General features: G+C 39.8%; 2 protein-coding genes across 4 annotated transcripts in view; both read right to left on the reverse strand.

Annotated features, from left to right (window-relative positions):
• Nucleotides 1-15,495, reverse strand: part of ccdc88b (coiled-coil domain containing 88B) — a 42,741-nt gene extending 27,246 nt beyond the window's left edge. For 2 of the 3 annotated variants that reach the window (XM_028589088.1, XM_028589089.1), the window contains exons 1-10: nucleotides 14,897-15,104; nucleotides 13,403-13,551; nucleotides 10,939-11,047; nucleotides 6,651-6,720; nucleotides 6,401-6,459; nucleotides 5,704-5,787; nucleotides 4,673-4,813; nucleotides 2,581-2,726; nucleotides 2,098-2,179; nucleotides 1,179-1,337 (exon numbers count right to left, since the gene is read on the reverse strand). In XM_028589088.1, the coding sequence (XP_028444889.1) occupies nucleotides 1,179-1,337; nucleotides 2,098-2,179; nucleotides 2,581-2,726; nucleotides 4,673-4,813; nucleotides 5,704-5,787; nucleotides 6,401-6,459; nucleotides 6,651-6,720; nucleotides 10,939-11,047; nucleotides 13,403-13,551; nucleotides 14,897-14,956 (1,059 nt within the window). In that variant the 5' untranslated portion in view covers nucleotides 14,957-15,104. Of the gene's footprint in view, nucleotides 1-1,178; nucleotides 1,338-2,097; nucleotides 2,180-2,580; nucleotides 2,727-4,672; nucleotides 4,814-5,703; nucleotides 5,788-6,400; nucleotides 6,460-6,650; nucleotides 6,721-10,938; nucleotides 11,048-13,402; nucleotides 13,552-14,896; nucleotides 15,105-15,411 lie in introns of those variants that run through there. The other variant, XM_028589090.1, reaches the window with a different exon arrangement.
• A 2,224-nt stretch (nucleotides 15,496-17,719) lies between these two features.
• Nucleotides 17,720-22,118, reverse strand: rom1b (retinal outer segment membrane protein 1b). The gene is made up of 5 exons (XM_028590246.1): nucleotides 21,972-22,118; nucleotides 20,567-20,809; nucleotides 19,653-19,840; nucleotides 18,898-19,144; nucleotides 17,720-17,971 (listed from the first exon to the last, which is right to left on the reverse strand). The coding sequence occupies exons 1-5, from the start codon at nucleotides 22,116-22,118 to the stop codon at nucleotides 17,720-17,722; spliced, it is 1,077 nt and encodes a 358-aa protein (XP_028446047.1).
• Between the last annotated feature and the right edge of the window lie 565 nt (nucleotides 22,119-22,683).

Raw genomic sequence — 22,683 nt, forward strand, 5'->3', positions numbered from 1 at the left:
ATTTGGGTCTTATTGTAATGGTTTTGACGAGCATTTCTAGCAGTTATTATAATAACCTTTTATTGCACACTGAGATCAAACACAGCGACATTGCTACAACAAAGTCAGACAGGGCAAGAAACACAAGCAATTAGACGATCAGTTGAAATAAGCCAACAGTTTAGTTTATCCAAAACACTTGACTTAGTCGTTAAAGCTAAAGTGAGCACACCCAAAATGGCGGTAATAACTTGACTGATTGTCCCCCTCAGTCTCCTGCGTTCTCAGATCTCTGCAAAAAACCACAACTATGCAATTAACACCCAAGATGCAATAAAAATGAGATTATTCTTGAAGTGTGTTGGGGTGGATTTTTCTTTTAAATGAGAAAACCCCTCTACACGTAAACATTCAACATTAGCTTAACAACCACACAAGGGTTCACTGTGAAATTGTGAAAATTAATTATAAACCCAAACACAAGAAAAAAAATCATCCTGCCACCTATGTGGGCTGTCACAGAGATGCAGTATAAAGGCAGAATAAATCAAATAAGACTGAGAAGGTGACAGTGAGGACACTGTGAGGTGTTTTACAAGGATATGAGCACATTTTCTGCCTAAGAGCAGTTATACTACCTCAGAATAAATCTCATTTGGGTGTAAAAGCTCCAATAACTGAAGATGTACTCCTGCTCTTTGTCAATGAAGCAGCTCCGGCTGTAAATCCTGATGACATCACACAATATAATCTCATTCTCTAGCTTTGAGATTCAGAGTTGTTCATTCTCACTTTTGATTGAAACGCTCAGGGCCGTGAGAGAGAATACATAGCTTTTAAGAGGAAGTGATACTTTAAAAACAATACTTACTCAGAAAAGTTAAAAAGGGAGATTTTTTTTATTTCACTGGTAATGTTCTTATAAGGTCCTCACTTTGTGAAAAGTATGTGTGTTTGTGTGTACATGTGTATGAAGGCATTGTGAGTATGTTTGATTTTGTTCTGTATGGGAGATTCAAATATGTAACTTACTGCCAAAGCAATTTTAATGTATTTCATGGTGCAGATGTTGTCGTGCTGTTTGTTTTCTTTCTGGTGTACATGAATTATTCAGAATGTGTATTGAGTTGTGCTTTTGCATGTGTGTGTGTGTGTGTGTGTGTCTGTGTGTGTGTATGCGTGCGTGTGTGCGTACGTGCCTTCAGCTGAGTCCGTGTGAGCTCCAGGCCGCGCAATCTGTGTTTACAGCTCTGAAGCTCAGTCTGGAGCTGCTCAGCCCGCGCAGCTCGCTCTCGGGCGCAGTCCAGCTCATCCCGTAGTGCACGCATGCCCCTCACCTCACCCTGCAGAGAACGATTCTGCAAACCCACACACACACACACACACACACACACACACACACACACACACACACACACACACACACACACACACACACATACACACATTCATATACCCATGGGGATGAGGTCAAAGAAGGTTGTGAACAGATCTGGGATATGCAGTAAAGCTAATGTTGACAAAGTCTAATACAGGAAGAAGGAAAGGTGCGTGCGTGCGTGCATGCGTGTGTGCATGCGTGCGTGCATGCATGTGTGTGTGTGTAAGAAAGACAAAATTTTTGCTGTCTTCTTCTCTCCTAAGACTTTAAAATGATGGTCACTAATTGTGACACTATTTGTGTAAGACTAAATAGTGTCCACATATCCCCAAATACTGTAATTTTGGGAACACTTGTTTGATGCTGTTGTAAGTAAATGTTGAACTATAACGATGGAAAAATACAATGGAATGATTCAGGGAAGGCCTCTCAGGATCATCCCTATTCTTTTGTTCGGGTCTAAACTGTCAGTTCAGCTGGAAAGAAGTTTAACAACAATGTTCTGTCGGACAAAATTGTAGTTGGCTGCAATATGTGTAGTCTAATTGCTACTAAATACATAACCTAAGAGGAATCTGCTTATTGGCTATTAAAAGACACCTGCGTTTTGTGCTTTTGGCTGTGCTGTATTGTTTTTTGAGACCTAATATACAGTATATTACAGCTGTTGCCAAACTAGTTATGTTTAATGTGTTTTCAGTTTTCATATCTGGTGATACAAGTCAGACTGTCTGTACCTCTTTCTGAAGTTTCTTGATCTGTTCCTCCATGGTTTGAATCTCCAGGTTGTTATCCAATATCTGATCACCTTTATCTTCCCTAAAAAACAAGTCAAACATAAAACCATCAATATCAAAAAATGCAATTACACAATTTTTCAAAACAGTATTTGGCAGATGTTTTTTTTTTTATTACATATTGGCTGATTAAAAATAAGATTGGAGCAGATTATGTTAGCTAAAAAATAGTTTAAAAAAAAATGTGTATCCAGATATTATAATTAGCCAACAATGACCTTTGTGATATAGTCATAGTAGTGAGTCCTTATTCGTAGCCAAGTAACAATTCAGTTTTGTGTGACAAAATCATTTGCTCATTTTTCATGTTGACCTTTATCGCAAGTTTTCTAAAGGTTCTCTTGAGTTTTTTGGATCACACATGGACACACACACACACACACACACACACACACAAACACACACACACACACATACACTCACAGTTGTTGTTTAAGGCGGCGGAGTTTGGCCTTGCTGTCTGCCAGCTGGAGAGCCAGACTTTGGGGTGGCTCCTCGCTGTGACCACCCAGGGGCACCGTGGTTGAGTCAGACTGGGCCTCCCGCTCCCGACACAGCTCTGCTATCCTCTGGGAGAGAGAAGGGGAGAGAGATGTGGCAAGAGACAAAGAGGACGGAGGAGAAGAAAGATTTGGAGAGAGAATGAGAGACATAGGAGATAAAGTATGGAAGATTTTTTAGGTTTAGAACATTATTCACTGTTCAAAACAGAGATAGTAATTTTAATAATGTCTTTTAATCCCACAAAAGCTGATAAAAAGATCTTAGTGGAACATCAGTGGATTTACACTGTAAAGATGCAGGACGGAGACAAATTAAGAAAACAAAAAATCTCATTATATATATATTTTTTTAAGATACTTATTTATTATTATTATTTTTCCATTTTAAATATACATAACAGACAAACACACTTGAACAAAAACAACCACCCACTCCCACCCCCTACCCTCCGCGGTCTCGAGGAAAAGAAAAGAAAAAACAAAACAAACAAACAAATAAACAAATAAACAAAAACAGAAATCACTCCTTGCCTAGTCGCTCTCCTCTACTTCTTGTGATGCTGAGGTCATTAGGACTGATACTTGTGCTGCTGCACCTTTCCATAGGTCTATAGTTGATGATTTGGCTTTGTTAATCCTTGCTGTAGAGAGCTCAAGCATAACTCTGTCCAGAAAAAAGCCAACCACTGTTTTATACAAAGCAAGTGTGGGGGGGGCAGCATTGAGCTCTCATTATATATTTTAAAATAGTTTTTTCTATTTTTTTCAGACAGTGGACATGCATTTTATTTTTCATTTATTGTTATTTATTTATACAAACTTGCATGGACCACAAAGTTATTCATATGTCAGCCTCAAATTACACTATATACACTCACGTTTGGGGAATTTGTATCTCCATCTACAGCCTACTCCATTGAGATACCATTTTAATAGCAGGTTGTTGTTTTGGCTAAAAGGCAGAATTACTTCAACTTTGAGTGGTAAATATTAGCTACAAACTGAATATAAGATATGAGCAGCCTGAGATATAAAATATTGATCAAATATGTGACACAATTAAGCCCAGATGAAACAAATACTTACTTATGCATGTCCTAATTTCAGCTAATTTAATGTCATAACTTTATAAAACAAACATATTGTTCTTATTATCATGTTCATCATTATCATGCATCAAAGGTCCTCAGCAGGAATCGAACCAGGGACATTGCTGTTAAACTGTATGGTATGCGTCTGAGCCACCAAAGGACTTATGTTTAAATCATTTTTAGGCACAAAAGAATCTGACTCCATCTGTCTGAAACAAGTAGCAACCTACGGGTCTGAAAAGTGAAGCCAATGAAGAAGTGCCTTAAAACTGCATTATTTCTAACGGCCAGCACGGGGCGACTCCACTGGTTGCAAAAAGAGGTCCAATTGTATAGAAGTCTATGAGAAAATTAGCCTACTTTGCACTTGATTTTTACCATAGTAAACATTTTCCTAACAAGTTTATGGTCTCAATCGTTAGTTTCAAGTCTTCTTCAATACAGCATGATGTTCATTTAGTCAATTATGGTCCCCTTTATTTAAAAAAAAAATGACAAAGCAGGGCTTGCTTTAGAGCGTAGCTACCTTGTGACCTGTGACATTTCTTGTCAAGATTTAGATGAAAAGATCACTATGACTCTCATATCTGTTAAGTTAATATGAAGCTACACCAGCAGCCAGTTAGCTTAGCAAATAGATTGGACACATCAGGGGTAAACAGCTAGCCAGGCTCTGTTCAAAAGTAAAAAAAAAAAAAAAAAAAGCTGGCAAAAAAAATATTTTACAGCAGGTTGTGCTCCCTGCCAAGAAACACTTTCAACGTGCTGGTAGGCATATTTTGTTGCCTTTGGACATAGCCGGGCTAGCTGTTTCCCCCTGTTCCCAGTCTTTATGCTAAGCTAAGCCAACTCATGGCAAGAAAGAGAAAAGGCATATTTTCCAAAATGTCAAACTATTCCTTTAAGTGTGTGTATGTATACCTCCAGGTGTGTGTCTCTCTGTGCCAGCAGGCTTTGGATCTGTTTGGCCATGGAGCTGAACACCAGCTGTAAGTCTGCACCTTCAACCTCTACCAGCTCCTCCCACCTCAGCGGCAGCACCGTGCGAGGATCCTGAGTCACCTGCAGCAAGGACAGTTTCTCAGGTCGCATGATAAGATCAATGTGTGTCTGGGAAACCTGACACAAAATAGCAAATCTGGGTACAAACAATCCATGCAGTGTGAAGGCAGTGTGAATACCAAGCAGAGATGCATGCATCTGTTTTTAAAAGGAAACAATATTTCTCACATTTTCTCCAGTATTGTATCTCTTAGGGAAGAGGGTCCAAAAATGCCTGACTAATACATGCAAAACTAATTATTATGTAGGCAGGTTTGAAATGTCCTCGGGTGGAAGGCATATGAACAGCAAGCAGGGGGTGCATCCATCCACACAGAAACGGCACCTCTCACCTCTATGATTTATGAGGCTGAAAAAACCTGGCACAAAAGAGGCTGGTGGGCAACATGCTGTTACTGTAATTCAGACACGCTGGTATGCAACATGCTGTTTTTGTAATGCCGGCAATTATTCACGGGGGGGGTATTTTTAAAAGAGTACACTTTGGCATTTAGGCTGTATTGGAGAGGACAGCAGAGAAAAAATGAGAAAGATGAAGGAGAGAGGATGATGTGACAGAGGTAGAGGTGGAGAGGTGGACATAAGGGGTGAAGGATCCATCCTACGGTGGCAGCAAGGGGCACACAGAGGTCCTTAAAAGGCTGCCAGCAGAATAACAAGTAGCTCATTTTCAATTTCTTGAAGCGCCAGCAGAAGATATAATAGTTTCACTCTCTCTGCCTACAGGCCAGACAGTAAAGAAATTCTTTGCTAAATCATATTTCGGAAAAAAAAACTCTCTTAGAAGTGTCTCCTCTGGATAATATCTCCTCATACTGATGGTCAGTCGCTGAACAGCTTTTATATCTAGGGGATCCTTGATTAGATTAATTCTGCACTTGAACACCTACCTGCTGGATACAGCTGGCAATGGCTGCCTGGGTTTCAATGTCCAGAGACTGGATCTCCTGGATAAACGTCTCCTTCTCCTCACACTGCAGACACAGAGGGATGCAATGCAGTCAGGTGTGTGTTTGTGTGTGTGTGTGTGTGTGTGTGTGTGTGTGTGTGTGTGTGTGTGTGTGTGTGTGTGTGTGTGTGTGTGTGTGTGTGTGTGTGTGTGTGTGTGCGTGCGTATGTTATAAGCAAGAGCTGGACAATTAGATTACCAAAGTGTAATGCTCTGATCATTTGCTGCTTTTCTCTATTTTACATTATTGTCAACTAAATGAGCTCTGAGAAATAAAGAGGGGATTTCTTTTTACAATTCTCTGAAATTTTGACCATTACATTTTTCTATAAACAAATAAATTTGCTATTTAAAAGATAATTTAAAAGACACTATGAAAAGAATGAACTAAAATATGGGCCTACAGTAGATATATAAAAAAAGTCTGAGTGTCGCTCAAGTTATTAGGATCCATTCTTTGGTAATCAAGGATAATCCATCCAATAATTATGTTATTCTGCATCAAAGTGTTGGATCAAAAGATGGACAGACTGACTGAACATTTAGTACAAAATACTGGTTGTCCGGTTCAGTAAAACAACACTGGTGCCATTATCCACCTTCAAAAGCGAGATGGTCATGTGAGTGTGTGTCATTACCTGCACAGCACATCCTAGTAAGAGCAGCAGCAGTCGTCGGAGCTCTTCCACGGCTGCCTCTGAGGATACAGAAATAACTGTCATCCTCATCATTATCGTCATCATCTCCACCCCCCACCACCATCCTCCCTATCATTATCACCTTAATGTGTTTCACAGATAGCAGAGATATGGACTCGTATATAAAGTATAATTACTTTCTGGCTGCTGGGAGACATGGCACTGATAGGATCATACGTTTATCTTGTACCTGTTAGGGGGTCCTGCCCCAGAATGGCAACGTTTGGGAGAGGCATCAGTATTAACTGCTGCAGGTCTTCCTGAGGAAAAGAATAAATGTGAAGAGGTAGAAAAAAACCTAAAGTAATCGGGCAGCCCATATTGTCCGTCTGTCTGCCCACAGTGAGCCTGGATAAACAGCAACATGAAAACCTTCTAATAGCCTCCTGCCGTTTGTGGTGTAAACAAACAGCTGATATCCGATAAGAGAACTTTTCATTTGTCCTTCCAGGTCAAGGAGTCTTTGTACAAATTAGCTTTAATATATTTCAGTGGAGCTAATTCTTAGTATATTCTAGATGATATAGAAACATAAAAAATATTTGATGAATGAATGACAATCCTGTAACAAAATCCCTGATTCTATTGTTGCCCTTGTGGTTAAAAAAAATGCAGCTTTTAACTGTCAGCTAATGACCTTAGATTGTTGGTTATAGTAGACACTGTATCATCTACCCTGAGGGTTTGTGTTTAATGTTTTTGTTTTCCAATTAAAACAGAAAGCATTATGAAAAAAAGAATTTGAACATTTACTAAAGCCATTCAATTTCAAAAGCCCTTCGAGTCAAATATCAAAACAAGCGCTTGAATCTGCGTGTTTCAATGGTCATATGCTAGAAAGCATTCACATGTTGAAGAGTGAGAGAGATTCAGGACCAGCAGAAGGCCCACCAACACTGTGGTCAGCTTGTTTCAGCGAGTTGTATTTCCTGCTTCATGATCTTGGATAAATCTCCTGGCAGATTCTAAATGACGTTTAATCAAGCTGGATGTCAGATGCCTCAGACGTTTCCCACCCAGAAAACTGGCTTTTCTGGCAGCATAAGTATTTGTCATGTGGACCTGCAGTGCTTTGCTCCTCCTTCTACGATACTATCTACTGTAAAAGAATTTCAGTGAAGTCATCCGCCGGATACTTTATTATTTTTCTAAATTGGTCTCCCTGAACAATTTCCCTGTTAATTAAAAATGTTTTTGTCAAAGAGCCACACTGACATTGGCAAGCTCCTTTCCCAACTGCTCTGAAATCCTGTTTACATCCTCCTGCAATCCATCGGTGCAAAATCATCAGAGGCAAGTCACAATTACAGCTCTCTCTGCTGCGGGCTTACTGTAATTTATAAACTGTACAGTGAGAAAAGCAATGTACCAAGAAGCAGGCCCTCCCTTCAGCAACTACGGTGTGTGAGTTTGGCATCAGCAGTATGTGCAGCCAACCTAACATTTGTGCTCCTTCAGGGCATGAAGGACATTAGCCACTGCATCGTGCAGCTCATGGTTCATGAAGCCAAACAGACTAGAAAAAATAAAGAAGCTGCTTGTTGTTGTTGGCATGCTAATGTCCTTGTATCATTCAGCCAAAATACATACTGGGTGGTGTTTGCTCAAATCTCTCCCACACTATATTTTATACATCATCATTTGGTACAATTATACACCCTGTTTAAGAGATTAACAATATGAGTAATACATGGTGCAATTATCTGCGCTATGATATGAGTTGAGTTTCTCTCAAGGTTAATATCTTTTTCCACTAACATCACAGCAAAAAATAAGGAATTAACCTTTATCCCTCAGCGAGTCTGCCTCGGAAAATAATCTACTGTTATATAAAGTAGTCCTGAAGTTGGAATAACAATTTTCATCAAGCTACTGGCTGCAGCTCTGAAGAGAATTATAATCCATCTGCAACATTATCTTTTCCAAATTCCATATTTCTATCAATAATTCCACTTTATGTAGTTTGGATTGGTGCTGGTTTTCATTTTACCAACAGACAGTTTTGATTTTCAATGCTTCTGTTGGCGGTCTCACTTTTACTTGATCTTTTTTGCCTTTATTCAGATGTGCAAACCAGATTAATTCAAACATCATGCATCAGATGGTCTGTATCCTTAAAAACGTATTGGTTACTGAGGACAAAGATCTTTGTAGAGGGTCAGTACATTCGAAAGCAAATTAATATTTAACATTTCAATAGAATAGAACAGATATATACGTGCTCTGCCTGTATCATCTACACAAATAGAAATTGCTAATTATCTGTATTACACATATATATATATATATATATATATATATATATATATATATATATATATATATATATATATATATATATATATATATAAGTGGAGGTAACAGCAGAGAAATTGAAATACTGACAGGCTGCAGACGGTTGCTGTGGCTTACACTCACCACACTCTCTTACACGCACACACACTCGAACACATAGACAGCAAAACAATGTCAAAAAAGGCAGCGAGAAGTAAAACTATGACCAATGTGGAACTAAACGTCCACAGCAACAGTGGAGCCTATCTTGAGTGCACCAGGTGAAATTCTATTGTAACGCTGACTGATATTAGCTTCCCAATTATTGCCGGCATCTTGTGCTGCGCTGAGCTTTCAAGGGACATTTACTTTTTTTACTGAAAACTAGGAAGTGAAACCTTGTAGACCCGAGTTCTTTATGTTGTGTGACAAACTAAGCAGGGCATGTTCAGTCCACCTGACTAGTGCTTGGGGAGGTTTTCTTTTGCTGAGAACAGAAGCCTTTGAATCATCCTTCGGGGAAAGAATTGTGTCATTTCCTCTATGGCCACAGGCATCTAGCATGCAGTATGAAATGCATGATATATACTGCTATTTGATTTTTATTTACTCTCCTCTCTCAACCCCCTAACCATGACTGCAGCTAAAAAATTCAGCTCGCCACTCCTCCACTTTTTTGCACCCCATTTGCCCAATAATAAAGAGGGCACACGTCTATTGAAATTTTCTGTTTCATCTTCTCTTTTGTGCAAATTCTCATTCACCCCCTGCATACACTTCAAACTTTCTACAATATCCTTAAGCAAAATATTAGTGTGTTGAGACTGATAGTTGAGCCTCATCTTGTCCTCTTGTTTTTACAACCTTAGAGCTAGACAACTGCTTCTCCAGCCCTCCTCCTTCACCCTCTCTCCCTCGCCATTTGGTGTGGCCCTGAGTTATGTTTTATTTCAGCGTTTTTTTACAAGACAATTCTATTAATAATGAGCTGGGAGTCATTTCAGTTCATCCACAAAAAAGCCATTACACCAGTATTTTTTTGCTCGAAATGCTAGAGAGGGTAAATAGGGCTATTCAAGACATTGTTTAAAAAATAAACACATCAGATGGAGCGAGACCAGTTCTAAATGATTGTGTAGTCTGTGTCTCAGTATTACCTCTCTGTGTGACGGCTTGCCTTACTGATGAGATATTAATGCCAGAGTTTGTCAAGGTATTAAAATACCAAATTAAGCTTTGTTAAGGTTTTACTTACACAGAGATTCACGTCTGAGACTCCAGGAAGTTGTTTTTACATTTTGGTTTTTATACGGATAAAACAATCAATATAATCTACCTTGTTAATTAGTGAGCTTTAATCGTGCTGGTAGATGGATTTTTTTCAGAGTCAGGCAAATTGTTTCCTCCTGTTTCCAGTCTTTGTGCTAAGCTAAACCAGCCAACTGCTGGCTGTAGCTTCATAACTTGAACAGACAGACCTGAGAGAGCATATTTTACCAAAATGTCAAAAGTATACCTTCAAGTATGTGTAACAAGTACAATTCATAATGAAAATAATTCAGAGTAAAGGTTCCTGACTTTTTAAGATAATTCATAAAGGCTGAGAGTCCAATACAAGTCCAATATACGATCTTCCTTTAGCTCTGTTTTTTGTTGTCTCCAACACCTCCTGAGAAAAATGTTCTCCCTCACAGCTCCATGCTCTACTTTGTTCACCAGCTAGTTGCTAACATTGTCTGCAGTTTGATGCTGGTCAGGTACCATATAATGGGTTTATGAAAAGCGAAAATAGCTGCCTGCTACACCTGGAAATGGGTTGATGGGAGCAGTGAGAGTTAACCAAAACAGTAAAACTGCAGGCTATAAAATGAGCTAAAAGACACTAAAAATCTCTATATAGGGCTGAGCCGAACTGCAAAGAACTGCTGTATGGGTTCATCACTAAAATGAAAATGACTAATTTATTAAAAAATACTGTTTAAAAAAAAGAGCATACAAAATCGAGTCAAATTGACCTATGTAAACAGAGAAACTGTAGTTACTTCAATCAATACCAAAAATTGGACAGAAAGTTCATTATACATTAAATGAGGGAAAACTTTTTGAAAAAGACCTGTGCATACGTTGATTTTTAGCCCATCACTCCTGATTTTGCTCCTGATTATCTGATCTAACGCCTTAATTTCTCTGTGACTCTCCCATACCTGGTAGAAGGCTCTGATGTGTCGAGTTAATATTGAAAAGTTCTGGACTCTGAGCATCTGATCATCTCGCTCGCTGTTGTACAAACGCTCCACCTTGGGGTTCGGGTCTCTGAACAGAACAGAAATAGAAAAGACATGACGATGTGTTTACTGCAGCTTGATCAAACAGTCCAGTACCACAACTCTCCAGATGAGAAATTCTCATGCAACAGTGCATTTAAACAGAGTGAATCAAATTTTAATGAGCCCGAGAAGCAGGCTGTAAGAATCCACATGCAATTATTTGCTAAAATAACCTGGCTTAGGTCAGACCAAATTAATCAGCTGTTCGGCAAATACGATGAAGATCTTGTCTGGTGAGAGAGAAAAGGTTTTATTCTGCAGAAGACATAATTCAGCGGAGATGACTAACAGGGTTGCAAGCCTCACTTAATTATTCACTGGAAATGGTTGACAAATATAAATGGGTCCTACATTTATGCCATCCTTTCACACAGGTTGTAGAACAATGCCAGGTTACAAAAGGGAATGTGATGAATGTTACATCAAATCTTATGTGAAGAACAGAACTAAGAGGCGTTTAGCAGCTCTGTGAAGCTGTACTGGCTCAGGGCTAATGCTAACATACTGATGTTAAGAAGGTATAATGTTTACCTAGTTCACCATCTTACTTCAGCATGCAAACATTTGCTGATGAACAATAAACACAAAGGAAATGTTGTTAGTTTTGAAGGTATTTGGTCATTAAACAAAGAACTGGACAAGTAAAACGTTGACCTGATGATTACATGTCAGGGATCACCAAAGTGATGTCTGGCAAACCATCCAATAGATCTGGAGACATTTCATTAAAAAACACAAAAGTTAATCTCATAGTGACGCTAGAGGAAAAATCAAGGTATCACCAAAGTCAATAGGAACAAGGATGTCTGTAGGACGTAAGATTTCATGGCAATCTATCCAACAGTAGTTGAAATATTTCAACATCCCTATCTAAACAGCAAGTCTTACTTGGTTATTTTAATTATGCAATAGTTAGTTCATGCAGGACATGGAAGTCATACGCCCACTGATTAAATTATCATTTCTATCAGTCACACACCAATCACAGCCATTTTGACATCAAGGTGGTCCATTTAAACATGACTCCCTCCTCGCTGACCCCTGCTACACCACTGTTGCTAGCAAAGCTCCAGCTTCCACCTTCCTAAATCAGAGTCCTGATTGGGGTTTTGTGCATTGCGCTCCCTGTTTCAGCTAAGCATGCTGCTCGGCTAATCCATGGAGCATTATCAAGAGCCGGAGCTATTAGTGCCAAGCATAACTGTATTTTCATTTGTTGAAATAAATGGTTAAATCTTAAATGGTGTTATCTTCCTGTTTTTGGTTTTGGTTTTATTGTGTTTATGTTTTTCTCTTCTCTCCTTCTCCTCTGCAGAGAATGTGGGCGTTTCTCAATACCAAGAATGCAAACTACGGACTTGTGTTGTTGGGGAGAACGTTCTTGCTGGTTGTTCTTGGAAGAATAAACTCGCAAGTTCACAAGCACAGAAAACGCTGTTAACAGTTTGAGACGATGTGTTCTTCCTGTTATTGCTCAACACTCCCAGCACAGAGGCTACCTGCAAGGCTCCAAAATAACAGCTAGATATAAAAACCATACTATATATAACTATATAACCACTTTGTATTAAAACAATCTCATGACAAGAAAACCTCATAATGCTACAACTATTGCAATAATATTGAAAAATAAAACTAATTGAGCTTTAATTTTATTGTTTATGGTTTAGTTCAAACACCCCTTACTTATTCAAAAGAGTGGAACGCGATCCCTATTATTAGTGTATAAGTTAAAGTCAGTTTAAATTAAACAAATAAATAGGCATATGCACTGGTGTGTCCTATGTGTTCCTATTAGTGTTGTATGGAATTATCATTTCTATATTATTGTAGTGAGTCTCCGAGTGTGTCTGTCCGAGCGCCGAGCAAGCGGCCCCGGCAGGCGTAAGCTGGCGGCCTCGTCATTTTATGGAGCTCCGAAAAATCCGAAAACTTTGGAGCAAATTGTCAATTCGGCAAAGATTTTCACAAGACTGCCTATATTCTAAATATAAACCGTTCATTTCTCGCCTAAAATGTTCTCAAAAGTGAATTTAGTGATGAATAAGATGGCGAATGGGCCCATTTCTACATTTAAAAAAAAAAAAACGTATTAAAAGCCAATTTCTGCCACTAACTGCAAGGTTATATAAGTTTATTATTTCAGTTTTCTCCATTGACTGAAAATTTTGAATTTAGGACTGTTTTATTTTAATTTTACAATGAAGTTCAAATGGGCCTCTTGTGTTACACACTGAGTGGGAAATGTCCTCACATGTTCATCATATAAGTTCTTATTTTTCCTAGCAGTCTGTTTTAAGGCTGCAAAACAATGAAGTAAAAAAATCTTGATCAATCTTACATGACCCTCATGATCTCATTGAGGAAAATCCCATTGGTCAGCCTCATGTAACGATCCCGGACACTCTGGGAAATTGAGTTGACTTCCATGTACTGGCTGTAAAGCGGAAAGCCGTCCTCCCTCTCCACCATCTTTTCAAACAGCTGAACCTGTGAGAGACAGGGAGAGATTGTGTGTGTGTGTGTGTGTGTGTGTGTGTGTGTGTGTGTGTGTGTGTGTGTGTGTGTGTGTGTGTGTGTGTGGACAATAGTGTGGCCAATGAGTATGTACCAGGAGGTGGACAAGGAAGACAGGAATAGAGAGAGAGAGAGAGACAAGGAGGGAGATAGAGAGGTGCAAACATTTTCACACAGGAAGCTGCTTGAGTCGGTGCACCTGTCTGGACAGGTGGGCTCTGTGCTCCCACACTGGGAAGCACTTCACAGTGACAGGCAGCCAAGCAGGACGCCAGCCAAGGTCTCTCTCTGCTAAGAAGAGCTGTGCCAATGCAAACTGCAATATAATGAGGTTTATTCCCACCTGCACCTTCTAAAAACTGCACTGTCGGTTAACAGAGTAACAAGCTCCAGTTGGATCAGCTGATAAGGTGAGGTAGAGCAGCTTGAGACGCTGTGCGACAGTGTGAACAGGGTGCGGATGTCCAACATATTGTGAAGCAGGGTGAAAGCTCAGTGATTAATCAACCTGCTGAAGTGCCCTTGAGCAAATAGTAAAGCCAGAGAATGTCTAATAAGGGGAGAACTTCCACTGTCGGGAAAATTCCGGGTTGGTACAATGGGGCTAATAGGGAGTGAGATAGGGAGTGAACAGGCTCTCCATAGACAGGCTCTGGTAAAGCGCTGCCAGCTGCAGGCCTCCTAATGAAACTGACCTCTGACCCCCTCTTTGGAGTAGGGCAACAAATAAGAAAATATCCCTTCAAGGTTCAGCACAGTATCACATTACAGTATATTGTAAATACTGTTCATTGACTAGAATCGGGGGAAAATCTCCTTGGGCTGATTGGTTTCCCATGTGGAAAACCCAGCTGGAAATTCAGTCTGTTACAAATACAACAAATCCTCATCTGAATTGAGTGGGACTATATTCTCTTGAATACACAGTAGATAAAAGCCCAAGGACACGGAAGTGTCAATGCTTAGGAGAAGAAGAACAACTGGTCATTAAGAGGCAAGGGAAGCTGCCAAAAAGGAGAAGTAGGGTGTTTGTTTTGCTGTAGCTACAGAACAGCCAGAAATCAGTATCAAGGCTGTATTTTGCTGTTTATTCAACTCTTACTTTTACTATTATTTGGGTGAATAGAAATGGAAAGCAGGCTTCTCTAAAAGATACAATGTCATAAGTATCTGTGACTGGAAATAATGTTTTACTGCATTGTCCAAAGTGGATTTCTACACAGTTTCCACACAATCCGCCTGTTTTATTCTTCTCTCTCTGCCTCTAGAAATGATGACCTTTTCTCTAACTGGAAGTGATAAATGATAAATGACGTACCCATTGCACCAACGCACTTTCCATGAATTCCTCTATTATCTCCATAATGTTAGAGTCCATTGTTATGTTACGAGAGCTGTGAAACACTACAGAAGACAGCTAATTAAAAAAGATTATCAACACTATGTACTAGAATCCATCTTGCTTCAAGTGAAGTAGTTTGACGTTTCTGCGGCCCTTCCCCTCACTCCACCTCGCTGTCTCTTCCTCTCTGACTGTGTGACAGTTTCATTGCAAAACCACACCGGAATTTTCAAAACGCACGTTGCTTCTTTTTTTCTTTTTTTGAGCCGACATCTTTACACGCCCTCCACACATTGGCTAACAGACACAGATAATCTAATCTTGATGTGGACACTGGAGATGTGGGCCTCGTTTGATGTTGCATGCTTTAAAAACGATATGACAACAGAACAAATTTTTCATATTCGACACATTTGAATGCATATCAGATATTTTTTCAAACGGCTATATGGTAATGTTGGCTTTTGTGTTATTTCTGCTCAATAACTTACAGGTTTTCCGGTGCAAATGACGAAGGCTTTAACTGGAGTTAATACTTAAAGTTGTCAGAGCTATAGTATTGTCATTGTTGCTCCATGTCCACACAAATAACTTCAAAATCCAAGCCAGATTTAAACACTGTGCAATAGCGAACCCTGGCGGTTTAAAATTAAAGTTCCTAATTGCCCATTTAAAAATGATGCATTACATCATTATTTCCATAACAAAATCACTGGGGGAAGTGTAACCAAGCAGCCCTACTTTTATTTAGGTGCTGCATTTCCTGTACTCTTCCTGTAGGTCTATCTCTGTATCTCCAGTAGCCTACAGTATGTGTCAATTTGCAGTGGTGGAATGTAATTTGCTCAAGTACTGTACTTAAGTACACATTTGAGGTACTTGTACTTCACTTGAGTCTTTTCTTTTCAGGCCACTTTCTACTTCTATTTCACTTCATTTCCGAGGGAAATGTACTTTTTACTCTTTTATTATTAAGCTTTTTGCACGTAAAACACATGTAGTTTATAAAATACAATGTTTTATTATATCCAGCTGAAAGGCTTATCCGATTATACACTTAGTTGATTGACAGAACTGTTTTGATTGTTTCCAGTTTCTAAAATGTGAGGATTTTTCTGCATTAAGTACTTTTACTTTTAAAACTTTAAGTAGGCTACATTTTTCTGATGATACTTACATACTTTTACTTAAGTAACATTTTTAATTCAGGACTTTTACTTGTAACTGAGTATTTTTTACACTGTGGTATTAGTACTTTTCCTTAAGTAAAGGATCTGAATACTTCCAACACTGTCAGTTTGTAGAGACTCATTCTATCTGTGATGTGGGTTTATTGTTGCCATGTAAACATCATCATGAATGTGTTATGTGTACACTTGTATGTTCTCCTTTGTATGTAGGCCTACACAAATGGTCCTTAATATGTGTCATCTTTCACTTAATTAGCCTACTGGGAATTATATTTTAAGAAGACTATTAAACATTGCAAATATATATATATATATATATATATATATATATATATATATATATATATATTTTTTTTTTTTTTTTTTTTTTTTTTTTTTTAATTTGTATTTTCACTTTATTTTTTCGTACTTGTCTAAGAAAAATCTCCCATTGTGCTGTACTGTAATGTTAATAGTTGGATTATTACAGGTAATATTTTTAAAGGATGTGACTAAGCCTGAAACCAAACTTCCACCCACACTCCTTTATCAACTTCTGTTTTTTAATTAAAGAAATATGTATTTCTGCGACCACTTAAAGCATGTTTATCTGCTAAAATGAAACATTCATTAACCTTATTCCGTGACAGTGTTTTATTTAAGAAGAACACATTTGGGTAGCTAGGGCAGATCACAATATTATATTATTTGCACAAAAAAAGCATTTACAAGCGGTTTTGCTTTCAAAAATAACTTCCAACTTGTTGCATCAGTGTACTGTTTCTGTCCCTGTATGACAGAGTGTGTTCCTGTGTGCTGATACTGCTTGTGCAGCAGTTCTGGGATTAACCACACCGGGATTATGAGATTGTTTCTGAGCTGTCACAATAGACAAGATGACAGCTTCATATAGGGCACAGCACTCACACTCATGCACATATACACACACACACACACACACACACGTAATCCAACTCTCCTTGCTGAACTCAGATAACCCATACTTAGGGAAATTCCCTACTCTATTATATTACATGTACAAAAGGAAGCCCACACTGCAAAGCAGTTAAAAACTTCTACCTTTAATATATAATTCATGTGCCATTTTAACAGGTTCCTAAGCATTTCATTGCAGTTCAGTACAAACTCTACAGCCCTGAGATAAATATTACAGTACACATGAGATGACCTTAAGCATTGTGTGAATTGTGACTTTGCCAAATTAGAGCCAAATGTAAAGAAGTGTTAAATATGTGTCTGTTGTGTCTGCTGTGTGTGAAAGCTACACAACTTTAAACTGAATGTTCTCTCTTCTAGTTACAACAAAAAGTAGCCTACTATCTCCTGAGCAGATTCTTTGATGGTTACACATTCATGAGGTCCTGCATAGAGGAGATGTTTGTTTTGGTGTTTGTGGAGGGCCTGATAAGATTCCCTATTTGTTGCCTTGTTTTGGCCATGTGCGAGACAGCTGTGGCTGCTGCATTGGTGAAGCGTAAATCAAACCTAACGTGTCAAAACTCAACTGGTGTTGTACCCGCCACCTGCCAACTCACACAACCAAGAAACTTCAAACACATCCCCCCTGAATCCCTTACACCACAGCACTTATTTAAATAATTTATCCCCTCTAACTGGCAGGAGTAGGGGACGCAGTCTTCTCAGCTTTCTCGGCATCTGCAGCCTCAGAGGACCCTTCGGCGGCGTTGGGGTCAACCTGCCCAAACTTTAGCATCTTCAGGGCATTGGCTTTGAGGTCCTCAATGGTTTCCTTCACACCCTTTTCCAGGAGATAACCCTCACTGTCGCCCTCTGGGTCCTCCAGAGCCATGGCTCCTTCCACGGCTGTCTGCAGGTACCGCAGGCTCAGACATACTGACAACTGGACAGAAGTAAAGCAATCAAGATCATGTAAAAGCTTCATTTCATTTGGTGTTTGTCACCTAATGAGATAGTCAAATGGTTTGATCGGATCACAAAAACTGATGTCTTAAGAATTCAAATGATCATATGAATAATTATGTTTTGCTGCAGGATTGCACACATGAAGATTAGAATCAGTATTACAAACATTCACACTTTTATGGGATAATGGATTTGGGACTGTACAGAAATTATTATTAGTTTTATCTCATGCTTCCTCTTCCTTTTTTTGTTTGATCTCGGGGCTACATGATTCAAAGCAGGTTTTAATTTTTGCTTGACAATCTGACGTTATCTACAACTCAGCTTGAGACCTCGTTAACTTTTCACATGGCAGCCATCTACTCCTATCATGTTGGACTAGAAAAACCCCATCCTGAGCTGCTGCATTTAAAAGTATAGATTGTTTGGTTAGCTGTAGATGGTGTTTAATGATGCACTGTAAAACATGTGTATGGGTGTCCTGTTCCAGCCTGCGGTCTTGTTGGTTATTTGAAGAGAATGTGCCATCAATAGGCCTACTGTTATTTGGCAAAGGAGTGAAAGTACACGTTTGATTAAAAGACAGAAATCAATGTGTGTCAGTAGAGTGAGGTTTTAATTCTGGTGGATGCCATGGCAGTCACTACGTTAAATAAAACCATTATTTAAAAATGTAGAGAGGCGTAGCACAAAATTCTGGAAAGCTTTCCACAGATAGTCATTCTAGTATCTTTGTGTGCGTGTGTGTGTGTGTGTGTGTGTGTGTGTGTGTGTGTGTGTGTGTGTGTGTGTGTAAATATTCAGGTAACACTCTGTGCCTTGGTTAATTACTGTATTTCCTCTATTTTACCACAAATCACAGAATGATAGAAGTGTTTATGTTCATGCCATCATGTATCCTACCTGTATTAACATGACTGACAGCACACCAGGACCAGTTGAGTTCATCAGCTCCATGAAGTAATCAGTCAGGGCCTGCCTACAGCCGCGGCTGTACAGGTTGAGTTCCTCTGATTGGTACTCGTAGTTGTAGTGGGCGCTGTTATCGGTCAGTTGCAGCTGCAGGCAGGGGCGAGGGGAGGCGGGGTTACAACAGCTGAAAGGAACGCCATCCAACAGGTAACGGCCGTCCACGTTACTCCGGATACGACTGGAGACAGAGAAGGGAGGGACAGTGAGAAAACAGACGACGGAAACAGATTAGAAAAAGACAGAAAAGAGAGGAGAGAGAAAGAAATGAGGCGAGGAAGTTAAAGGCCTGACTTTCAGTTCAATACATACTTAAAATTAATGAGAAATGAGCAGTGCCTCTCTATAAGTGTTATCATGTCACAACCTTTCTGTTTACTCATTCCTTTTCATTTATTTCATCTTTGACCCACGTTTCTATCTGTTTCTGTCATTCGTTTCAACAGTAAAGGCCATATCTATTTTTAATACACTATTCCTCTACCTTCAAATATTCCCTTTCTCCCTCCATCCCCTCTATCTCTCCTCTAACAGTTTGTTTGACCTTTTTGGATGTGAAGTCTACTTATCTGCCATTCAACTAGATTTATCTGCTCTTTCCTGTATGCCCCTCATCAGTCCAGTTTCTTCTTTTTCATCCTCTCAATTCCCTGCATAACCTGCTGCTCCCTGCGTTGTGATTCACTCACTCCTTGACGTCCTTGGAGGTGAAGTCTAGGTATCTGTTGCTGACCCACTGAACTTCAAACCAATCCTTGAAGTTGCTGTTCCCACAACAGCGAAACTCCATCTGCAGACGATCAATGGTCTCTTTCTGAAAACAGCGGCCTGGCACATCTGTGTCCTTGTAGAACCGAATACCATTCCTCAGGCCCACCTGACAGTGAAGACAGAAGAGTGAATGAGACAGAAGGTGGGGGGGGTATCTGATGTTTTCGAGACTGGTTTTACTGTACTGAATGGCAAAGATGCAGCTGTTTTCTGTTTATGCCTGTTAAAATATTAATATAATTAGGTCTAGGTATTTGAAACCTGTTTATATTAAATGCTGTCTGGTTTGTTGTTTAAATTCTTTCGCATTGCAACTTAATTAATTGACATCTCTTACAGATGTGAAAACTGTCTTTTTCTGGTCTCAATTCAACATTTACAAGAGTGAGAGCTTTAATCATTCACTTTTTAATTGGTTTTAATTGATCAACTTGCAGGAATATGAGCCCTTTTCTCTGTAGCCTTAACCCACTAAACTTTTCTTCTTCATTTTAGACAGTTGGCAGTCTCTTTCAGACACAGCAGCTTAGGGGGGAGCAGGTTTGGTTTTGTGATTTGCTTGAGGATCAGAAAACACCATCCTGTTATGGGACCAATCTATATAAGGCCATACTGACATCCAGGCCCGCTGTCAGAGCGGGGTCAAAGGGTACAGATGACCCCAGCCCCATGCCCACAGGGGGCCCCATGTAAAAGTCTATGGTGCTGGAGTGGGTGTGGGTAAGGGGCCAAGTTTGGAATATGTTGCCTCCCTGTCTATAATTCCTAATAGCTGGCATGCTAACACCTACTCTACCTCTGTCACCCTCTGATCATTACTAGTGACCCCCACCTTCAGGGACTCCTCCAGGCTTCCCTGCAGGGCGTAGCTGAGCACCACAACAGCAATGAGCAAACAACAGAGCACTGCAGCTACAGCAAACCAAGCCAGCAGGAAAACTTTCCAACGTGGGAAGCGGGTTGAGTCCAAGGAGTCCTGACACGCGCGAGTGGCAACCCAGTTGGTGCCGATGGAGGCCAGGCCCACCATCATCAGGATGTTGGGCACCACGTGGATCTCTGTGTTGTCCATCACCTCAAGAAAGGAAGAGCACAGTCAAAGATAGTAGCAGCCACAAGAGCAGCAGCCAACTGTGGGTCACTTTGTCATTTCCTCTACACACTTTAGCAGGTAATAATCCTGCATTCGATTAGCCTTATCTATTCTAAAAATGACCTTGGCAGCCAAAAGATTCAATTAGCTGCTGATGTGCTGGATGCAAAGACTACTCTAGAAATATAATGACGAATTGAATTCATTGCCCTGGTTACAGCAAAAGTCAATTATAGACTGAGTTTATTATTGGCTGAGTTTACAAAAGCCTGTCAGCCATAAAGCACCTCTGCCCCATTGTTGTATTAAAATTACCATTAATAAACTCAGCCCAGTACTGTCACTTTGTAAAATAATTTTCCAATAATATCTATCCAGTCATATGTAAGTTTAGGACAAATGATCTCAGCCTCTGGATGTGGAATAACTAGTTTTGTCAATGATCTGTACACATTACGCAAGTGACTTGAAAAACAAACTAAATTATATTTTTGTCTAACAAGTATAAAAGAGGATTGCATTCTTGTGACTCATTCTGTAAGATCCTTCCTGAGACTATTTTGTTGGTCACATGTTACATTTCACTCATCTAAACCATATCGACACTAACTCAATAACACTTTGCTACAGAACTTAGAGGTTATGGAATCTCTTATTGGATATCAATAACTATCTGTAGGCATGTGTTCATGGCCTATCCAAATCAATCAGTGATCAATCTAGCCCAATGACTACCTGGTAGAGCTCATAACCTTCACCTGCTGGTCACGTTACCTAAATTCAACACACACTGAACCCAAATTGCTTTGAATTTGTTTTTTGATACAATGGTTTTAACACACAATGTCCTCACGATTTATCATGCAATGAATGTGCCTGCGTGTCACTGTGTGCATGTTTACACTAGTATTGTGTGCGCTGCATGTTTGTATTTGTGGATTAAACTGTAGAGCTAAGTTTAAATAAAAGTCCCAGATTAGCAGCAGCACAGCAGACTCAGTAAACAACCACGAGCAAAGGCAAAGGTCTATGTTTGTCTAACTTTGAATGCATTCATGCCTGTGTTTTTAAACTTGGCCCTCTTGTCTTTAAGTTGACATTGCATTAATTTGTGTACATATGAGTGTATTTTTCCTCTCCCTACCTCGGCCCTACGGAGCAGCTCTGTCTTAAGGTAAACCCCCAGACAAAAGATTATGACCCCCCACATCACTGCCATCCAGGACAGCAGCCACAGGCCCTGGGCCAGGTGCACCCGCCGGTGCTGGGTGAACTTTATCTTCAACAGCATGGCTCACTACCATGCACCGATCAACGCAAAAGACAGGAGAGAAAAGTAAGAGAAGGGGAGAGAAGAGGAAGGAGTTCAGTCAGTTCTGGTCAAAACTTGAGATCCAGAGAAGGCCAGCTGCACGTAAAGAGACAAACCCAACAGAGGTCACAAGAGGGTGTTTTCAGCGTTGCAGAAACACAGTGGTCAATGCAGGCCTTGTGCTTGTTGTTTGGTGAGTTATTAGCAGGTTGAGCTCATCTAAGTTATTCCAGGTGGAGGCGATAAGCAGGTAGATCCCTCAGATGATAAAGGACACAGTCAACCTCAGAGGATAATCCAAAAGCTTTCACTTGGATGCTGAAATTGTCCCAAAAAGATGATTTATAATCAAAAGCAGTGCAACAAAAAATATGTGATGATTGTCAAATAATGAATTGTGGAAGAAAAGATGTATTCCTTTCTCCTCAAGTTGATTGGTCCCACCGCCGTAGCCCCCCCTTCAAGCTGATTTATTTCTCTTGATGTGATGTTGTCTTTTGATGGCGCCCCTCTGGGTCTGTGCATGTGTGGCGACCCCCTAAAC

Source organism: Perca flavescens, chromosome 10, assembly GCF_004354835.1.
Source record: "Perca flavescens isolate YP-PL-M2 chromosome 10, PFLA_1.0, whole genome shotgun sequence".
Classification (NCBI taxonomy): domain Eukaryota; kingdom Metazoa; phylum Chordata; class Actinopteri; order Perciformes; family Percidae; genus Perca; species Perca flavescens.